This window comes from Choloepus didactylus, chromosome 14 (genome assembly GCF_015220235.1).
Source record: "Choloepus didactylus isolate mChoDid1 chromosome 14, mChoDid1.pri, whole genome shotgun sequence".
NCBI classification, from domain to species: domain Eukaryota; kingdom Metazoa; phylum Chordata; class Mammalia; order Pilosa; family Megalonychidae; genus Choloepus; species Choloepus didactylus.
The window spans coordinates 95,281,867-95,302,197 of record NC_051320.1 but is presented as its reverse complement, the minus strand read 5'-3'; the positions used below and the strand labels follow the sequence as shown (position 1 = coordinate 95,302,197).

The following is a 20,331-nucleotide window of genomic DNA, read 5'->3' as shown; positions in this document are numbered from 1 at the left end:
CTCAAAGCCTAGTGCAAGAGACAGAAAAACCAAGTTAGGAGATTGTGAGAGGTGCTCTGATAGCCCCATGCAGAACTCCAAGGACTCATTTTATTTCACAGTTTTATTTGGGGCTTATCCTGCCTTCCAGCTGGTAGCATTAGAGTCCCTGCCTCCCATAGGGGGCCAACAGCCTTCCAAACAGGTGCATCTCAAAGTCTCACTTTTCTTTCCATTCAGGAATTCGAGATGAGCGTCCCTGACTATATGCAGTGTGCTGAGGACCACCAGACCCTCCTGGTTGTGGTCCAGCCTGTCGGGATCGTATCCGAAGAGAACTTCTTCCGCATCTACAAGAGGATCTCCTCTGTGAGCCAGATCAGCGTGCGGGACTCACAGCGGGTCCTGTGCATCCGCTACCGGCATCACTACCCTCCCGAGAACAACGAGTGGGGCGACTTCCAGACGCACCGTAAGGTCGTGGGCCTCATCACCATCACCGACTGCTTCTCCCCCAGGGACTGGCCGCAGACCTTTGAGAAGTTCCACGTGCAGAAGGAGATCTATGGCTCCACCCTCTACGACTCCCGGCTCTTCGTGTTCGGGCTGCAGGGGGAGGTGGCCGAGCAGCCGCGCACCGACGTGGCCTTCTACCCCAACTACGACGACTGCGACTCGGTGGAGAAGAGGACTGAAGACTTCATCGAGTCGCTCTTCATCGTGCTTGAGTCCAAGCGCCTGGACAGAGCCACAGACAAGTCCGGGGACAAGATCCCCCTGCTTTGCGTCCCATTTGAGAAAAAGGACTTCGTGGGGTTGGACACAGACAGTAGGTAGGTTTACCTGGAGACTCAGGTGCCTTGGCTTCACATTGGGGTTGCTTCCTCACAGCACATGGGATAGTCAAGTGGTGGAATTTCATTGCAGTGAGGGGTTGAAAGGTGCAGTCTGTGGGTTTCCGGGCTTTGAACAATGGGGACAGACTTTGGTTAAGGGAAATCTTTTAAATTAGTATGTTCACTCCCGCCTTTCAGTGGGGATCCCCTAGTGGGATCTCTTAGAGCTACAATGTCCAGTATAGCAGCTGCTGGCCGCATGTTGCCCTTGAGTGCTAGAAACAAGGTTGTAAATAAAATACACACTAGATTTTCAGACTTAGTACAGAAAAAAAGAATGTAAAGTATTACTATTTTCTTAATATTGACTACATGTTGAAATGACATTTTGCCTATGTTAGGATAAAGTATATTATTAAAATCAGTTTCACCTGTTTTTTACTTTTTAAAAATGTGGAAACCAGAAAACTTAAAATTATGTATGTGGTTTACATTTTTTATGTAAACCTGTGCCCTGGAGCACTTTGAAAACTTGTGTTCAATTTCATCCCTTGGATTTATAGATGAGATGCTGAAGCTGGAGTGTGAACAGAAATGGGTAATAGTTGATCTGGAAGTCGAGCGCATGCCCCTGACTCCAGGCCTGGCACTGTGCCTCATATCAGGCTACCTTTCTCTTACCTGGTAACCACAGTGTCTGATTCCCCACTTAGAGATCAGCCAAGACAGAACATCAGATTATCAGAAATACCACTAGGGAGTTCCTAAATAGCTGCCTCATTCCGATGGAAAGCTTGTTTATATTCTCTGTATGAGAAGAGCTGTTAGGTGGAGAAGGAAAAGGTCAGTCTTCATGATTTTCTCTCCTCGTAAGTCCGAAACTTGACCTTGGGCAGAGTTGCAGATCAGCTCCTCTTCATCGCTTATCTCCACTGCTGGTCCTTGCTTGGTTTCACCGTATCGTGGCTGTCCAGCGGAAGAGGATGAGATGCAGATGTGAGCTGAGGCAGCAGTCACTTGCCAAGAGCTGGTCCTACCCCCTTTCGCTAAAGGGCATGGTGGAGCCGTGTCACCAATTGGCTTCGTGCTCACAGGCATTGGTGCCCAGCCACCCTGAGCCTCTTTCTGGTTGTCTGCAGGTCTTAGAGGAAGAGTCACAGAACTGGGGGAAAGAGGCCAAGCATGGCCCTGTGAGCTAGAAGTGGAGTCACCCCAGTCACACCTGCAGGTGGTGCTTTGCAGAGTTGGAAGTAATTTTCATTTCCTGACCTGAACATTTTCATTTAGCTTAAGGTGAGGAAAAGGCGTATTGTATTTATGACCTGTGCTTGGTCCCCGTGTTGGCCTGGACTTACGTGGCACTGCTGTCCACTGATGTGGAGCTGAGGGAGCAAGGTTTAGAAACCTGGGTCGCTACCAGGTGCTGGGCAGTACCAAGCTGGTACATGAACCAGGCCTGACCCCTGGCCCGTGGGGCACTGCCTGGTGTGAAGAAACCCACTCTGCTGTCAGGCCAAGATGGTACCCATAGTCATCATCCCTTAGAAAGCAGCTCTGCATGGAATTCCGGGCCCTCCCATCTGCTGTTTGATCCTTACAACAGCCTGCAAGGCTTACAGGGAGTGGATTATTTCCGCTTTACAGACCAGAAGGCTTGCTCAGGGAGGTAGGTGTGCAGCTGAAGCTTCAAAGGCAGCTCGGGTTAGAGACCCAGCTCTGTCCCCTTCACTGGTGTCTTCCTCCTTCCCCACACTAGGCACCAGTGACATTTTTCAGCTGTCAGCTTCTTGGCTTTGAGCTTGCACATCCACCAGACAATGCTAGCTCTTTTTTGTCTTGTGAAATCTATGTTCACAATTCAGCAGGAGCAACAAGACTGTGTCAGGACGGAGGCCTGGTGTAGAGCCTTGCATGTGGTGGCCGATAGTTACTAACTCGTGCATCAAGAGCCTCACGGGCACTGTGCAGGGCTCCGGAGACACAGCCAGTCTGAAGCCCATTCCGTTCCCCTGGGATGGTCATCTTGATGAGCCCTCAGGCAGGATTGGAACTTCAGTGAGTGAATCTCAGCGATCTCAAATCAAATACATTCTCCTCTAATAAATCCTAAGCTCTTGTTGCTTTCACTTCTCCACAGTTCTCTAATTTTCTGAGCAGTGATTTGGTACAGTACAGAGCTTAGCTCTCGCCTACAGCTCTGGGGACGAATGATAAAAAATGTCCAGCCTGAGATGAGATGGTACTTTGTAGTGCAAAAAGAAATGTCTCTGTGTAAGTCCAGTTTCAGTTTGACAAATTGAACAGACTCTTGCCTAGAATTCTGACTTCAGGTCCCAGATGTACTTGTAGCTTTAGGTGCGGGTGTGTTTTACTTAAAAGTTCGCGTCTGTCTCAAGCCTCTTCCAAGACCGATGGTGATACTGAACACATAGTGTTGTAGCTATCAAAATTACTTTCATTCTTGTATCTAATTTTTGCTTTTTCCTCTTTTTTTTTTTTCCTTTTTTTTTCCCATCATATTGCCCTGTGAGTATGTTGTTGGGTCTGAAAAGGTAGGCTGTGAACACATTGCGTTAAAAATAGCTGGATTTCCCTATGTGCTTCCTTCTCATAGCCTTCCTTGCTTTAAAAAACAAAAATTTACTGCTTCCTAGATCCATGTTATCCTGGAAAATTTTTTTTTACTTTTTTAGCATGTAACTCACTGGTGTTTGATTCCTATTAAAATGCTTGCTCTGGGGAACTTGTTTGTTCTGTCGTATTTGGTGCAAATGACCCTTTATTAATTTTTCATTTTGAGAAAGTGAGATGCTGATTGATTTAGGTGGCTGCAGAGGGATCTTACACGGGGCATTTTAACTTGGAAAGTCTAAAACTGCAGAGCCTTGCTTGAGTCTAGCTTTTACATTAGGGTACGAGGCATGCGACCCTTGGCTGTGCTGTGTGGCATGCATGGTGATGCTCGCTGGGAGTGTTCCTGGGGGGGACGTTGCAGGAAGCCGTGGCGAGGCCTTTCCCTCCCTTTCGTCGTGAGCATGCCCTGCAGTTTTCCTTCTCCTCAGCGACTTTGCCACCTAGAGTAGGCAGAGGCCCTTGCAGTTCTACACTAGTGTTTTTGCCCCCTTGATGAGGGCTCAAGGGAGATTTTTCTACCTATCAGGAGAATATGGGCTTCTCCTAAATAGCCAGTTCACTGGAATCTTAGGGACACCAGAACCTCTGTTCGCCACCATGGTCCCCTTTCTGCTGTAGCCAGGAGGATGTTCCCAGAGTCGGACATGCAGTTCACCTGTAGACACCCCACAGGACCTTATGGGCACCAGGCTTTCCTTTACCCCTGGGTTGGTGAGAAGTAACTGTTTCTGCATTTGTTGAAGCTGAAGCCCATTACTGATGGGCGGGTCGTTAGTTTACATACGCGATCTAGAACCTCCAGCATCCGGGGTTAGCCCCGAGAGGAGAGCCTGCGGTGGACCTGGTCCCTGTGTGCTCTCCCCTCCTTTTCATGTCACTGCTGGGAAAGGCTTTGTGCTGCCGCTGCCGCTGTGCTGGCCAGGGCGACTTGCTTCTTCTCTCACGTTCTGGTCCAGATGTGAACACATTCATTCTTAACTTTGTCTCTGCTAAGACAGGCCAAACTTTCAGAAAGATTTTATTACGCGCAGAGTTGGGGGAACAAAACAGTGCAAATGTAGCAAGTACAAGAAGTGCTGAAAGAAGCCGCGCAGCTTAGAAAAGCCAGAGCAGGGACGGTGTGATGGCTGGGCTGGCCCTTGGGGTTGCAGGCCCTTTCTCTTGCTCCTTCGCTCTCAGAAGGGCCTTGCCTGGGCTCCTCCCCTCTGAGCCTCTCATCTCTGCCATGAGGCAGGTGTGTCCTTAGTGTCTGTTACCCAGGAGCGCTCTCAGCCCCCTGTGAGAGACAAGGGTCTTTCCTAGGTGACCCGTGCCTGGAATGCCCTTCAGTGGGTGTGGCTGCGCGTGCTGTGTCCTGTGCCAGGTCTGAGGAACCAAAGCTGAGACGTGTTTTAGAGTCTGAAATGACCGGACCTGCTGATGATTACAGTGCAGGGGTGAGGGGAGGAAAAGAGAAGTCGGGTGTGACGCTTAGGTTTCCGACTCAAACAGCAGGGCGGGTGGTGATGCTGTTTGCTCAGATGGGAAGACTGGGAGGAAATGGGGGTGAAACTCCAGCGACTGTTGGATGTGTTGTTGGAGAGGCCAGTTAGACTCCGATTGGAGATAGCCAAGAGGCAGCTGGATTTAAGAGTCTGCAGGTGAAGGCCTCGACTAGAGGTGAACATTAGGAGCCGTCAGCAATTAGACTGTATTTTAAACCATGAATATGGATGAGCGTCTCTGGGGAGACTGGACTGAGGGGGAGGAAGGCTCAGGGCTGAAGCCTGTGCCGAGGGGCCGGAGGAGAGCCCACCTTGGGGAGGCTTTGTTCTTCTAAGGAGTTTGGGGTTTTAGAAGCAGCTGCCATTATCCTACAGGTGCTGGGTGAGTGGGGGTGGTTTGAGGCAATCTGAAGGGAGCGATGTGTTCAGAAAGATTTCAGGAAGATTGCCTGGGCAGTGGGGCGGAGGAGATGCGCCCCCATGGAGCCCAGCTGAGTGGGGGTGGGCGCTCACCTGGGCGGGGAGAAAGGTGTGAGGAGGGGTAGGGATTCCCAACCAACGGGCTCTTTCTATCCTGTGAAACAAAAGAGCAGATTGGATAGAGCCTGAGGTGATGGGGAATTGGGACCAGGAGCTGACGTGTGGAAGGCTTCTTGGATAGTTCTGAAATAGTCTTCATCCCAAAAAGCAGACTTAAAGAACACAACTCTTAATGTACATTGAGAGTTACCTTTGAGGAAGTGATTCTTTTTTGATCCTGGTAAGTGTAGGACACCGTGTGGGTGGATGCAAAAATGAACAGCACAGTCCCACATCAGGGGCTTCATATTTACTGGGGGGTCATAGTTGCGGACAAGGGAAAGGGAGGGTGGGAGACCCCCACTACTGCAGGTCCAGTTAGCCTCCTCCCACACAGTCTAGTCAGGCCACATGGTGCCATGCGAGGTGGTGGTGGCAGCCCATTTTGCAGAGTGGGAAAGAGTCTCAGAGAGGTTAACTAATTAGTCCCCCCCACACAGGTAGTGCATGAAGTAGCACGATTCAGACCCTGGTTTGTCGGACTTCAGAGACATTTTGTCTCTACTAAGTCCATTACCTGCCTGTTATACTTGCAGTGGCAGTTCCCTTGTTTAATTGCTGCAGATCTAAGCTCAAACTTGTTGGTTAGGCAGCCCATAGAGAGAGCTTTTTCATTTCACTCCTGTAATATCTTGGTTGTACATAGTGCACACATGCAAAATAAAACCTAGCAATTCTGAACTTTTAAATGAAAACGTTTCCCTTCTCCCTTGATAAGATTTCTTTCAGCAGAATGTAACATATACTGCAGGATAAACCCGAGCTGTTTGTTTGTTTTAATATGCAATTTCAGCATAAAAAAGTTCAGATGGAGATAATTAACACTAACAATTTGCTTTCATAAGTTATTAATTAGAAAAGATGCAATATCAATTAGCAGCCTTTATAGCATCTGACATTGAGTATAAAACATTCTATTTTTTACTTTCTGTTTAGAGCCCCCTTACAACTTAGGGTTGTCTATTTTGTACCATGTTTTGGTATATTTATTTGATTGCATTAACATAATGTATGTAATCTGGTGGTTCTCCCCTCCAAAATATATGGGCTGTGACTGTTATTTAATTATGCAGATACTTCTAAAGCTATCTAATAATAAAAAAGATCACCTTTATCAAAGTTCTTTTAGTTTTTTAAATGTAATTTTACTGAGATATATTCACACATCGTACAATCCATCCAAAGTATACAGTGGTTCACCATATCATCACATATTTGTGCATTCATCACCATGATCAATTTTAGAACATTTGCATTACTCTAGAAAAATACATAAAAAGAAAAAAGAAAACCCCAAACATCCTATAACCCTTATTCCCCTCTCTCCCCCTTTTTAACCCCTAGTATTGCACTCTACCCAATTTTAAGACTTACAATAAAGGTAGGTTAACTAAGACAGTGTAGTATTGTCAGTGATAGTTCTATAGATCAGTGGAACAGAATAAAACTTCCAGAAGTAGATCCATACAAACAGGGGCAACCAACTTTTTTTTTCCTTTGTAACTACATATAATCATTATTAAAGATCAGGGCTACTGGATTATAGCTCAGCTATTTCTGTTATTTCCTTCTAGCTATTCTAAAACACTAGAAACTAAGAAGAAATTTAGTTTCTACATAATGAGTCAATGGTCATAATCATTTGTTAAATCCTAATTTCTCGGTTATACCTCCTTCCTCTCATTTGATCATTCTCTCAATCTTCAGGGATATCTGGGCAGTGACCATATTAACTCCTTGGTGCTGGAAAGAGGTGTTGACCTTATAGGGTAGAGGAATGAAACTGGTAGATGTTCTCAGAGAGACTGGTCCCTCTGGGTTTCAGGGCTTATCTGGCACAGGAACAATCTGGAGGCTTTACGTTTCTGAAAAAATAAACTTAGTAGGTAAAGCGTTTATGGAATCTTAGATAGAGCCCAGGGTATTCTTTAGGGTTTTCAGGAATATTGTTGGTTGGTGCTTGGCATATTGTGGCAATTTGCAATATCTGGCTACAGCTTGCATGAGAATAACCTCCAGAATGACCTCTCAAGTCTGTTTGAAATCTCTCGGCCATTGAGACTTTATTTTGTTCCATTTCTTTTCCTCCTTTTGGTAAAGAAGGCAGTCTCAATCTCGCGATGTCAAGGCCAGGCTCATCCCTCGGAGTCATGTCCAACATCGAGGGGAGAGTTCTTTTAGATTTTAACTGCAAACTATTATTGGGCAGCTCTGCCTTTTTTATGGATTTGAATATATGTAAGTTTCTTTGGATATAAATTGGTTTTTGGATTTGAATACAGAGCTCTTGCTTTTCTGAGCCATATAAATAGTGTAATAAAAATCACACAAAAATAAAACATTGTCTTTTTATATCTGGTCAAGAGTCATGGAGAGAATATAGCCTATACCTTTAATTGAATTTTAATTACAGCGTTAAGTGCAGAAAAGAAGTACAATTTGAGTGCCTTCTCTTACAATGTTTGAGGCTCTGTTTTAGGTACTTTTATACAACTTCTAGAAAGGATGCATTTCCCTTTATCTGTGTAGACTGTCAGGTCTTTGCCTATGATTTAGTTATTATTGATACAAGACCATGATGAATTAGGGGATTCTCAGGACCTAACCCCATTACTTTTTCTACTGATTCTTAATTCTGATTCCTTTAACCATTGTTTACAATTTGTATTTTAGGAATAAGGGTCACTCTTTAAGTATTTATAGCATATTCATGTTTTTGTGGCTAAGTTCTGTTACTCATGGTTTAAAGTGTACCATTAGTTAAAAAATTTACAACAAGCTAATGGCATTATATTTTTTATGTTTGAATTTTGTGTTAACTTCAAATTTATTTGCTATTGTGGTTTCATGCTGGAGTTTTCTTTTTAATATCCTGTCTGCTTGTATGTTTTCCTCCATATCCATTAAACATATTTAATGGTAATAGAATTTAATTAAGATTAAACAATTCTAATAATTGCATATGTGAGAATTCAGAAGTTCTAGAGAGATTTAAACATAACTGACGTTCTCATTTTCAAAGAAGAAAGGATGCATGCCCTAATTTTCTTTCTTTTTTTATTCTGAATTTTGCCAAAATTGGGTTAAAAATTTTTAGTTGTTTCTCTGTACCATCACTAACTAGAAAATGAATTGTCTTAATTGTGATATACATTTCTTGTTGTGCTTTTCAAAGGATTAGAACAGAATTGCTTGTGATCTTGAGACAACCCAGTCTTGGGGCACATAGCATTCTGAGAATTAAGTACTTTACATTATATAAATCTAAGGTAGAATTTTGTTTGTATGGCATTTGCAGATTTTCCCCCAAAGTACTAGGATTCATTGTTTTTTTATATTTAAAAATGTTTTAAATGGTTTTATTCAATCATATGACCTTAATATGAAAGGTGTTTAGATGACTTCTTGTGAAAATCCTATGTTTTCAAAAGTAATTGTTGCTGAATTTAATGATTGTGCTTACTGTTTTTTGAAAAATTTCTGGACTATATTTCGCTACAGCAGATGTGCATCTTTGTTACGTTCATGCAAAGATGTAATAATTGACTTCTTTTGAAGAGTTAAGATAGGATGCTCGAAAGCAAATCTTTGTCTTTTTGATTCAGAGTAAAGTCTATTTAAAAAGTCTCATTCAAAATATAGCGAGCCAATATAATGGTAGTATTCTTAAAATTATCCATGTATCGAGTTGACAATTATGTTATGGGAAGAAGAAAAGTTCATTTGGATATTGAATTCTTTTCCATGTTAGAGCAGGAAAACATACCCAGGAAGTGACTAAAACACTGTTCATCTTTGTGAGGGAGAGACACTGTGGAAACTGCTTTTTTTTTTGTGAATTGAATGTAGTAACATTTTTCTGTTTCTCAGGAGCACTGGGGAGCACATTCCCTGAAGTTCTGTTCAGTTTCTATTATTCACTCCATTGTTTTATATCAGATTAATACAATATGTTTCCGTCAGAGTAAGATACTTTCACAGTTGTTCAATTAAACATTTTTTCCCCTGAGAAGTCCTGTGGCTTGAGACATGTCTATGATAATCCTTGAATTTGGGGCTCGGGCTGTAATTCTGATTTCTCTTCCTCCTCCTCCCAGATTCCCTCAGAGAGGTAATGGTCTTGGTGGATGGGATAGACAAATAATCAGATAGTAACCATGCAGCAGGCTAAGTCCTGTTTTGGAGGACTTATCAGGGTAGACTTCCTGGAGGAAGAGGTCTCTGCCTTGAGCTCTGAGGACAGAGTATGAGTTAGCCTGGCGAGGGGGCAAGGAGAGTGGTTGAGGGAGAGGAGGCAGCCTGGGCAGAGGCCTGGAGACTTGGGTGGAGGCACAGAGAGTGCTCTGTGCTGAGAAGCTCTAAGCAGGACATCCCCCAGAACTCAGGGTGGGATGGTACCCACTAGGGAGGATGCTGGAGAGGGTCTGCTCATGGAGAGTCTTAGAGGAGCTTGCTGTCTTTTTTTTTTTTTTTTGTTAGTTTGAGAAGTTGTGGGTTTTAGAACAATCATGCATAAAATAAGGAGCTCAGTTTTTATACTGACAACGGAGGTAGTGAAGGGTTTAAAGTATTCCTGGTTTTGCCTCTGCTGACAGTTCTGCAGAAAGGAGTAGGAATGGGCAAGAGCAGCTCTGTCTGTCTGTTTTGAAACCCATCCATGCATTTGTTTATTCATAACAACTACATTTTTGAGTGTTGGGGGAAAGAGGTAGTCATACAATAGTAAGCAAAACATGCTTGCCTCTGCAGAGTTGACAGACAACAAATGTCAGAACTGATTAAGTATAGAATGTCATGGGAGTACCCAGCAGGGACTCTCATCCAGAGTGCTCGGCAGGAATGGAAGCAGAGAGCCCTAAGGAAGAGTGGGAAGTGCTGGGCAGAAGGGGTCAGGGAGGGCCTGAGCTGGCTGAGGACTTTTGCTCTGCAGCAAGGCTGAGTGTAGGCGCAGGGCCGCAGCCAGAGGAGGAAGGGTGAGCAGTGAGGAGGGGCCACTTTATGAAGCCCCTTGTAGACCACGTTTCTCCCTAGAACTGTGTTGGGAGTCTCTGAAGGGTTTGCAGTGTGGGAGTGCCATGATCAGATTTGTGCTTTGGGATGGTCACTCTGGCTGTGTATGTGTGTGTGTGTCACTCTGGCTGTGTGTGTGTGTGTGTGTGTGTGTGTGTAGAATGGATGAAGGGGAGGGGTGGTAGCAGAGGGCCAGAGAGCAGCAGAGGGCTGTTGAAGTAACCAGGGAGAGAGAGATGCCAGGTTGGGGTGGGCACGAGCAGTACAGGTTTTAGTGTTTTATTGTGGGGAGGGTTTGTCAGCTGGCACCATCACAGCGCTACCTGTGGCTAGGAGGACAGCAGCGGAGGCTGGTGTTTCCTCTACACCCGTCTCTGCCTTAAGTGATGATTTGAGTTCAAGCGATACTTGGAACAGAAAAGCTGAATTCCAGGTTAGCCAAAGAGTTTGTAAAGCTTGTTAGAGTTAAATCTGATAGGATTTAGCTTGTACTGAGATCTGTTAATGACATTCATTTAGTTAGGAACGTCAGATCCTTTAGATTTCCATAGGAGTTTGTGTTCTTGATAATATTGCTTTCTTGGGAAAGGAGAATTTAATACCCCTGCTATTTTTCTTAAAAATCATATCTTTAAAGAACATTAATATTCAAAAGATCAGGAATTTTTAAAAATTTTTAAGGAAGGTTTTGATATAGTTGTTTTGGTTTCCGAGTTGATAAGGAGTTAGGACTCTTTGCATTATTTAATAGCATATCCTTGCCAGTATTTATAGGGCTGTTGGTGAGTATTCTGGGGCTCCCACCCTCTCAAAGCATTATAAAAGCTTGTTCTGAAACAGTGACGATTAAAGGTCTTGTTTGTAAAAGTCAAAGGGTTGGCTTATAATGAGCAGCATATCTCTCTTTATAAAATAATAATAGGTTTGACATAAAGAAAGTGGAAGAAGATTGATTTTTTAAAAAGCTGAAACAAACTTTATTCTGCTAATGTGGCAACTGGAAAATTTGAAAAGAAGAATCCTATTTCAATGTTACCTAATTGAAATACATGGCAGAAATCCCATATATATATATATTACCTTTGAAACATAACTTGGCAGTTTTTTTTTGAAGGCAGTACCACTCCCGCTCACCTAACTGGCAGTTATTGTTGTTGGCTTTCAAGTGTACTGCCTCAAGTTGCTTTTTTGGCATTTTTCGGTAGTGAGAGGATTGAACAGTGCTTAGCCAGTGTGCTTTTGGGTCAGAAGCCATGTTTTAATAATGGAACATTTCCGTGGTATTTTATTTGTTAGACACTATAAGAAGCGGTGCCAGGGACGCATGCGGAAACATGTGGGGGACCTGTGTCTTCAGGCCGGGATGCTCCAGGACTCCCTGGTACATTACCACATGGCCGTGGAACTGCTCCGCTCCGTGAATGACTTTTTGTGGCTTGGAGGTAAGATTATCTGAAGAAGATTATCTGATGTGTAATTATTTCAATAGTTATTTGAACTAGGAGAAAACATTAAAAGGAAAACTGGCTCTACAAAGAAAGGATGCGAGAGAAGAGGCAGCCAGCTCATGCTGGTTGTCTAGGGGAGCCGTCTGGGGGAGCGTCTCTGCAGACCTGCTGCCTCTTCCCCGTGCAGACCTGCACGTGGGTGCACTGAAGGCCACGTGCATGGCCCTGCACCGCGAGCTGTGTTTCCTTGTTCCTCTGTTCTTAGCACATCGTTTCCTGTCCTTAGAATTCCATTCCCCACGTCATTCACCTGTTATGCTCATTTTTCAACACCTCATCCATACATTAACCAATGGGTGGATAAACAAACCATATGGTCTAGCCTTGCAATGGAATATTATCCAGCTATAAAAGGGAATGAAGTTCTGGTACATGCTACAATGTAGATGAACCTCACAAACATGCTAAGTAAAAGAGGCCAGACATAAAAGGCCACACATTTTATGATTCCATTTATATGAAATACCCAGAATAGGCAAATCTATAAAGGCAGAAAATAGATTAGTTGTTGCTAGGGGCTGTGGGGAAGGGGAATGGGAAGTGACTACTATCAGTATGGGGTTTCTTTTTGGGGTGATGAAAATGTTCTGGAATTAGATAGTGGTGATGGTTGCAGAATTTTGCAGAAATACTAAGAACCAGTGAATTGTACATTTTAAAAGCGTGAATTTTATGGTATGTAATTTATATTTAAAAAAACACAGAAAACCAGAAGAAAAAACCTTATCCAAAGGACAGCCTTTTCTGACCCTTCCAGGCAGTTAGGCAGAGTTTTGTATACATCCCCACAGGGTCTGTACAGAACTGCAGCATCTGTACAGAACTTGATCTGTTACAGAGCTTATCCCGTTGTACTGGAATTGCTTGTTTATGTGTTTCTCTCCTTCAGGGACTGTGTCTCCTGGGGGTGGGAGTGGGAGGCATGAACTGTGTTTTTTCGTCTGTATCTGTCCATCATCTAGCATATTATAGATGTCCCTTGAATGCTTGTTGAATGAACGTAGTGTCAATAAGAACTCAAATAGGGCTCTTTCCTTGGAGATGTTGACAGTGGAAGGCATATCTGTCAAGTAATGAAGGAAGTTCTTTAATAGAGATTTAATAAACAGCTGTGAAACACAAAACTTATTCATTCACTATAAGACACTTAAAATCAACTTCATTTTCATAATTTGGCTTCTTAATGAAGGTAGAGAAATAAAAGGGGTGGTGGAAGAGAGGGAGTGGGAACTAGGAATAGATGGAAAAGAGAAACAGATAAAGGAATAAGCAGGGTGAGAAAGAATGTTTTACTCATTTTTTTGAAAGAAATCTTCATAAATACTCGTTACCGACTGCATCCATATCCCAGTGCGCTGTAAGATGGGGGCTCCTGAAGCATGCACTCAGACGTAAAGACTGGTGCCAGCTGTGTGTGATTTACCCATCTCATGATAACCGGGCCAGTAGACTCCCAGTGAGGGTGCACTGTATGTCCCGTCCACTTACTTGTCTGTCTGTCCCACTGGCCCTCGAGCTTCTGGAGGTCAGGATTGTCTCATTTCATCCCTGTACCTCTAATGCCTGCAGTTCTTGGCACACAGTGGATGCTCTGTACATGTTTGTTGTATGAAAAGTAAGTGAATAAATGATATTCTTTTCTTAAGATCACCTGTGTCTGAATTCCAGCCGTTAGTCTCAAAAGCTCCAGACGTATGAACTATTATTGAGACATTGTAGGAAATCAGATGCATCTGCCTGTCTCAGTTGTCATTATGTCATTAAGATAAGAACCAGCAAGCTACAGAATCTTTGCAGTAAGGTGCTCAAATAAATGTTTGATAAATATGTGTGTGCTGGTCTTCGATAGATTCTGGTGTTGGGGGTTAAGAATCCAGAGGGCAGGGAGCTTACAGTCTAGGCTGTAGTCTGGCTGAGAGCCTAACCTTCCTGCAACAGGGCTTTACTCATGTCCAGGGCAGGGACCCTGTCGTTTTCACCTTTGAATCCCTGGGCCAGCACAGAACCTTGTGCAGAGGAGGTGTTTGGCTCATATTCCTTGAATTAAGTAAGAAGTGTATTTGTGGACTAAATGAATACATTAATGCAGCAGTTCTCAAACTGTGGTCTAGGGACTCCTGGGGAGATTTGAGATCCTTTCAGGGGGTCCATGAGGTAAAAGTATTTTCATAATGATATTAAGATATTATTTGTCTTTTTCCCTTTCATTCTCTCACAACCTGTGAAAGGGCAATATATTCAATGCAAAAGCAATTCTGAGAATCCAGCTGACTTCTATGGCCAGATTAAAGAAATCTGTAAAAATGTAAAATAATGGCATTCTTCCCAGTACATTGTTTTTGCTTTGGAAAATAGTTTATTTTTCATAGAAATTTTTATTATTATTTTAAAAGGAATTGATACATAGCTATTTAATTTTTTTTCTCAGTTTTATTTTCTAAAAGGTAAATATTGATAGATGTAACCCACATTAGAAAAAGCTCTTTGTGGTCCTCAGTAATTTTTAAGTGTCACGGGGTTCTATGACCAAAAAGTGTGAGAACCACTGAATTAATGAATAAAGATACACGCTCTAGTACAACTTACAAGGCATAGCCTTAGATTATTAGGATAGAAACACCAGTGAGAAACAAATGTGCAAGAAGTCTTTGAGGGAGACACAGGTCTACAGGTGTTTGCTGTAGCCCGAATGGAGCAGGTGGATTTAGTGCGTGATGTGGAAAGGGTTCCTTCTGGGCCTGCCTGGCTGGGATTGCTTTCAAGTATTTTCAGACCAAGGCACTTTCTGCTGCACATCTCTACACCTCCAGAGCCTGCCACACAGCATGTGCTGAAAATGTTGGTTAAATGAATGAATCAGTGAATGAGGAGGCTGCCCATTTCACGAGTGTCCCTGCGTGAAACCCTGGGCATTGTGAGGGTTTTCTGTGTCTTCATGCCTCAACTGGCCTGTGAAAGAAAAGGGGTGGCACCTTCCTGTCTGTAACAGAACGAGTGATTTTTAGGTTTGATCTTTACTTTGGGGAAAATCTATCATTTCCAAACACTTAAACTCTTGAAATAATTCTTAGCTGCTGCAATTTGAACCAATGATGGGTCACTAACCCTACTAAATGTGCTTTTATTTTTTTTAATGCCCAGCTGCCCTGGAAGGGTTATGTTCTGCTTCTGTCATCTATCACTATCCTGGTGGAACTGGCGGTAAGACTGGAGCGCGAAGGTTTCAGGGTAGCTTATTTCCTGCTGAAGCGGCCAACAGACATCGCCCAGGTAAGCTTTGCTCTTTCCTTGGCCTGTACTCATTTGAAGTCTTCAAAGCAAGCAGGAAAGTAATTTTTTACTTTTCCCTTTTTGAGTGAGGTCTGACTAGTGCTAAATGTAGTATAAAACATGCTGAGTCCAAAATCTTGCATGAGACATTTTCTTCTGATTTTTTGAATACTTACTAAACTTATTGAATCTTATTAAATAATAGTAACAGATAATAATAATTAGTTGAATTCTGGAACACTTGCATAAAATTCCATGGAAGATCTAACTTGAGGTTCTTAGGTCTGGGTCTTTTTCATAATTTCTATGTATTGGATGAAGTTAGTATCAGAAATCAATTTTAACAGCGAATTCAGGGTTTGGGGCTGTTTATTATTTTACTGGTTGATGAAGTTCTCTTAATTATATTGATTTGCTTATGCTTGTTAGCACCAGTGAAGAGTGAACAAACTTCTTTTGAGGAAATTGAACCTTTGAACTGTAGTGAATGAACTTGGCTTTAATGGTTCAGGATATAGTTGTCATGTTGCACATATCACAAAGAAAATAACAAAGAATACAGAGCTAGGTATTTTAGATCCATGAGATTTTTTTAGGCATTTTTTTTCCTCCAAAGAGAAAACCCACCATAGCTAATATGTATCGGATGGGGGAATGCCTTACATTTCTTTCTGACCTGAGTGAAGCCATCCTCCATCACCAAGAATGCAAGGAATACCTTTATGAACCAGTTACTGCACTTGCTCATAACTGCTTGGATGTGTGCACAGTGATTCTTAAAGATGTCTTAACATTCTCAGTGGAGAGTTCTTAATGATCTCAGTTATTTAAGAGGAAAATGAAGCTGGCTGAGAAGTGATATAGAAAGTCTGAAACTTTAAAATGTAAGTATTTCTGATCCTCCTTTTCAACCGTGCTTTGATTCTGACTTGAGATGCAGTGTTCACCACCTATGCTTATAACCTTGTTCTTGTAACTGCTAACACTCGCATGAGATAACAGTGACTTAAGTTTCATTGTTTTCTCTAGTCACTTACCGAGTGCTAAGATCTCCAACACACTCAGAAGGGTGAAAGCACTTTTTATTTTCTCTTTAAACTTCTGTGCTCTTTCTAGGGGTGACTTTTCAGTGGACGGTTTTCTGCTGGGATAGGAAGAGTTACAAATGTGTTGAGGCTGTTCTGCACATGGGACTAGTGAGACTACAGAGACTTTTTAGGGTAATGGTTCATTTTCCCCCTTGCTGAATATAGACAAAAAAAGTTAAGTTGAAAAATTGCTCTGTCTGCAGTAATGTCTTTATTTAGCTTTGCACAGTGTAAAAACTTGGGAACTTTTTACAATTGAAGACAGTCTGTGGGGAAAATATCCAGATGAAGTGGAGCCCAGATGAGAGCTGAGCACTGTTATGATCTCATTTGGAAGCTTGATAATGATTTTACTCCTTGGAAACAATACAGGTGCATATGACTCTGTCACCAACTACAAGTCAGTTCTGGTTCTGACTCTACTAACCTGGAGTAACCAGATTTGTAGGTTAAGAGCTCTGTCCTTGCAAGATTGCCATAAGTTTTGGGGGGCTGGGTTCCCAGCCCACCTGCACTCTGACCAACTGGCTACTTATTCGGGGTTTCCCTCTCCTCCCGCAGATGCAATAATTCATCAGAAGGACTCACAGAACTCAGGAAAGTACTATTCTTACTATTAGTTTTATTATAGCAAAAGGATACAAATAAGAAACCAGAAGATGAGAGTACGGGGAAGGTCTGGGTGGGTCCCCAACATGCCAAGTCCTCTCCCCAAGAGGTCAGATCACATCACCCTCGCGCACATCAGTGTGTGTTGTCGACCACGGAGGCTCTCTGAGATTCTGTGCACAGAGTTTTTATGGGGTTTCATTACATTGGCATGATTGATGGAATCTGCCCCTGGGGTTGAACTCAGTCTCCAGAGCCCTCTCCTTCTGAGATCCCCTCAGAGCCCCAGCCCCTGAATCCCAGGGTTGGTTTCTATGCTGTGCCCCCTCCTCCAGGCTCCCAGTGAGGCTTGCGGGACACTGATTACGTGCTTCAACTTGGCGGGCCTGGGCTGGGGGACCTGATCAGCCCCTGGGGAGGGTGGTGGGCACGGGCGACAGCGCCCTCCGCAGCCCCCCGGGCCTGGGAAAGTGAGGCCGGAGGCAGGCCCCATTTCCTCACCCAAAATAACACTGTTAGGGGAGGCTTGCCGGAGGGAACCGCCTTTTCCCCACCCCCTTATCTTGCCCGCACACCTCCCGTTGCCAGTGCAACTCCCATTACCACCAGTGCGCATACATTGTTGCCAGACACCGTTACCAGAGCAACTCTCGCCCCTTTTCAATCAACCTCCGCGCCCTCTCAGAACCAATCCAAGCCTTTAACCTCTACAGCTACCCCGCCCTCTAAACGCCCGATATAAGCTTGTACTCTCCCCTAATAAACTCTCTCTCTCTTGGCTTCTTCACCCTAAAAGAACCGTGTCCCGCCTGTTCCTTTCTCGCCGCCCTCCATACTTTGCACGCCACCCCGCCGGGGACCTGGCCAAGTCCCCCGCCTCGCCCTCGCCTCCGGGGAAGAGCCCCCGCCGCCGGTACCCTCCGAGCAATCCTGGGAGCCTAGGATTTAGCAACCGGCCGCCACCCCCCCCCCAGACGAATCAACTGCGACCGCAAGGCTGCCCCTTCCTGGTCCATTAACATAAGCTCTTGCGTCTGGTGCCCCCCCCCCCCCCCGAGAATAACAAAGACACAGCTGTCCTCAGGAAATTCCAAAGACTTACAGGGTATGTCCCAGGAACTGGGGATGAACACCAGCCAGGTTCTTTATTATACAACAGTAGGCTCCAGATCCATTAGCAAGCTTGATAACCTAAACAGATACATTGTCTTCTCTTGGATAAGTCAGTCCCTTTGCAGCGTCAGTCTCACCCTACTTCAGGAATTTATGGCATCTGTCACCCAAAATGAAGACCAGGCAAACTGATTGTTAACATTCTCCCTTGAACTTCATGGAGTGAATTCGCAGGTACCTTTTTAACATCAAAACAGCAGAAAAACTGAGATCATTTAATATTCATGTGAACTGAGCTCCCTTGTCTATGAAATGGGGAAGATAATAAGAGTTCCTCACGCCCAGGGGTGTTGTGGTTGTGGAATGAGATATACGGGGTCTAGGATAGTCCAGACTCCTGGAAGCGCTGGAAAAATGTGCGACAGTTACTATGAACACTGTGACTGCTGTTGTTGGTTAACAAATAATTCTAAGACTTTGCAATATGAATTCATGAATACTATTAAAGGACTCTAGGAATACCAGACTCAGATTACACAGTTTCCAGGCAATGCCCCTGAGAAAGGGAAATTTTTTCCCTTTTAAAATTGAGTTGTCTCAGTTTAAAAGGCAATTCTGTAGTCCCTCTTTTTTGCTTTAATCCCTGTTGTTATAATCGCCCCCGCCTCTTTTTATTTGACTTCCCTTCCACAGAATTCAAAGATTAGGGACAGCCAATTCTTTATTTTGGAGACTTGGTTGTGAACATTTAAGTTACAATTAATGAACAAAACTTGGTTTATTCAAAAATTAATAGGACATTCTACAATCATTCCAAAGGAAAATGCTTGTTAGTGACTTTTAGATGTTTCTGCTTTATAACAATTTCCACTTTTTGGTTTGTCTTAATTTTTTGGTAAGCCTTATCATCACAGCCACGTGTTGTTCAGTATTCACCACAGCAGTTGCTGTGCTGGGCGCTGCTGAATGCTTCCCGCATGCTTCGCTTCCCGGCCGGTGTTGGAGTGCAGGCATCCGTCGCTCCGTGTTGCAGAGGAGGGAATGGGCTTTAGAGGGATTAGGTAAAGTGCCCCAAGTCACGCAGCTGGCGAGTGGCAGTTAGGATTTGGACCCAGATTAGAGTGACCGCCAAGGATGCACTAATCGTTACTCAGATTAGCCTCCCGTTTACTGGTTGCCCTGTTAAAAGACAAACTTCACGCAGGTTGGGATCCCACAGCGTTATTGAGCGAGTCATGAACTGGGCAGCGCTCCCTTCAGAGTAGACGGGCGCCCCTGCGGGATGGAGGGGAGGCCCATGTGGGGGAACGGGAAGGCAAGTGGGGAAGCACCCTTAAAGTGTGCTGCATGGTCACCCCGAGTGCGTGGTGGACTGAGGTGCTGCCTGTATCATTCCTGGCTCTATTTTGCATCCCGGCTTTTGTTTTACTTTCATTCCCACTTTAAGTTTTTTTTTTTTTAAATCCTGTTTGTAGCCTTACAAGTAAGTAATTTGGGGTACAAGGAAAGTTATAAGTCTACATGCCTTTGGTACATATGTGTTGTGTTTAAGTAGCTAGCTTCTTTTACTCTGCATAATTATTTGGCGATTCATTCATGTTGTGTATATCAGCATTCCTTTTTATTGCTTGGTGGTTGTCCATTGTCTGGAAATAGTGTGGTTTGTTTTCCTAGTCACCTGCTGAGAGAGATTTGGGTTGTTCCCCATTTTTGGCTTTTGTGAATAAAGCTGCTATGAATACTCAAAAAAAAAAAAATATATATATATATATATATAAATAAATTATCTTTCTGAATCTAAGTCACTCATGGGGAGTGTGACCCTCTTAAAATATTCACCAGGACCTATCTGGGCACCCATTTTGAACAAGACAGTACAGCCCCTTGGTGAAGAGCTCTGAATCATGCATGGATTAAAATCTTGGTGTATGATATTGGCTGAGCAGATAAGCAAAACTCAAGGCCCCAGTTCTCATCTTTAAAATGGGGATGATAATGGTATCTACTTCGTAGAGTTACCAAGATCAAATGACATAAGATGTTTAATAAGCACACAAAACATGATGATTATTGAATTGAATGGTGATAATGGTGATGGTGATGGTGATGGTGATGGTGGAGAATGATGACAGTGGAGAATAATTCAGGGTTTTGAATCTGTGTATGTAAGGACCAAGTAGCTCCTGGATCTTGGTGGCCCTAAAGTCCTCCAGCAGCCCAG

At 43.6% G+C, this 20,331-nt stretch overlaps 1 protein-coding gene across 1 annotated transcript in view; it reads left to right on the top strand.

Annotated features, from left to right (window-relative positions):
- Window positions 1-20,331, top strand: part of TRAPPC9 (trafficking protein particle complex 9) — a 743,379-nt gene that overhangs the window by 3,663 nt on the left and 719,385 nt on the right. The window contains exons 2-4 of the mRNA XM_037803518.1: window positions 220-812; window positions 11,819-11,964; window positions 15,172-15,300. Coding sequence (XP_037659446.1) covers window positions 229-812; window positions 11,819-11,964; window positions 15,172-15,300 — 859 coding nt within the window. The 5' untranslated portion in view covers window positions 220-228. The remainder of the gene's footprint in view (window positions 1-219; window positions 813-11,818; window positions 11,965-15,171; window positions 15,301-20,331) is intronic.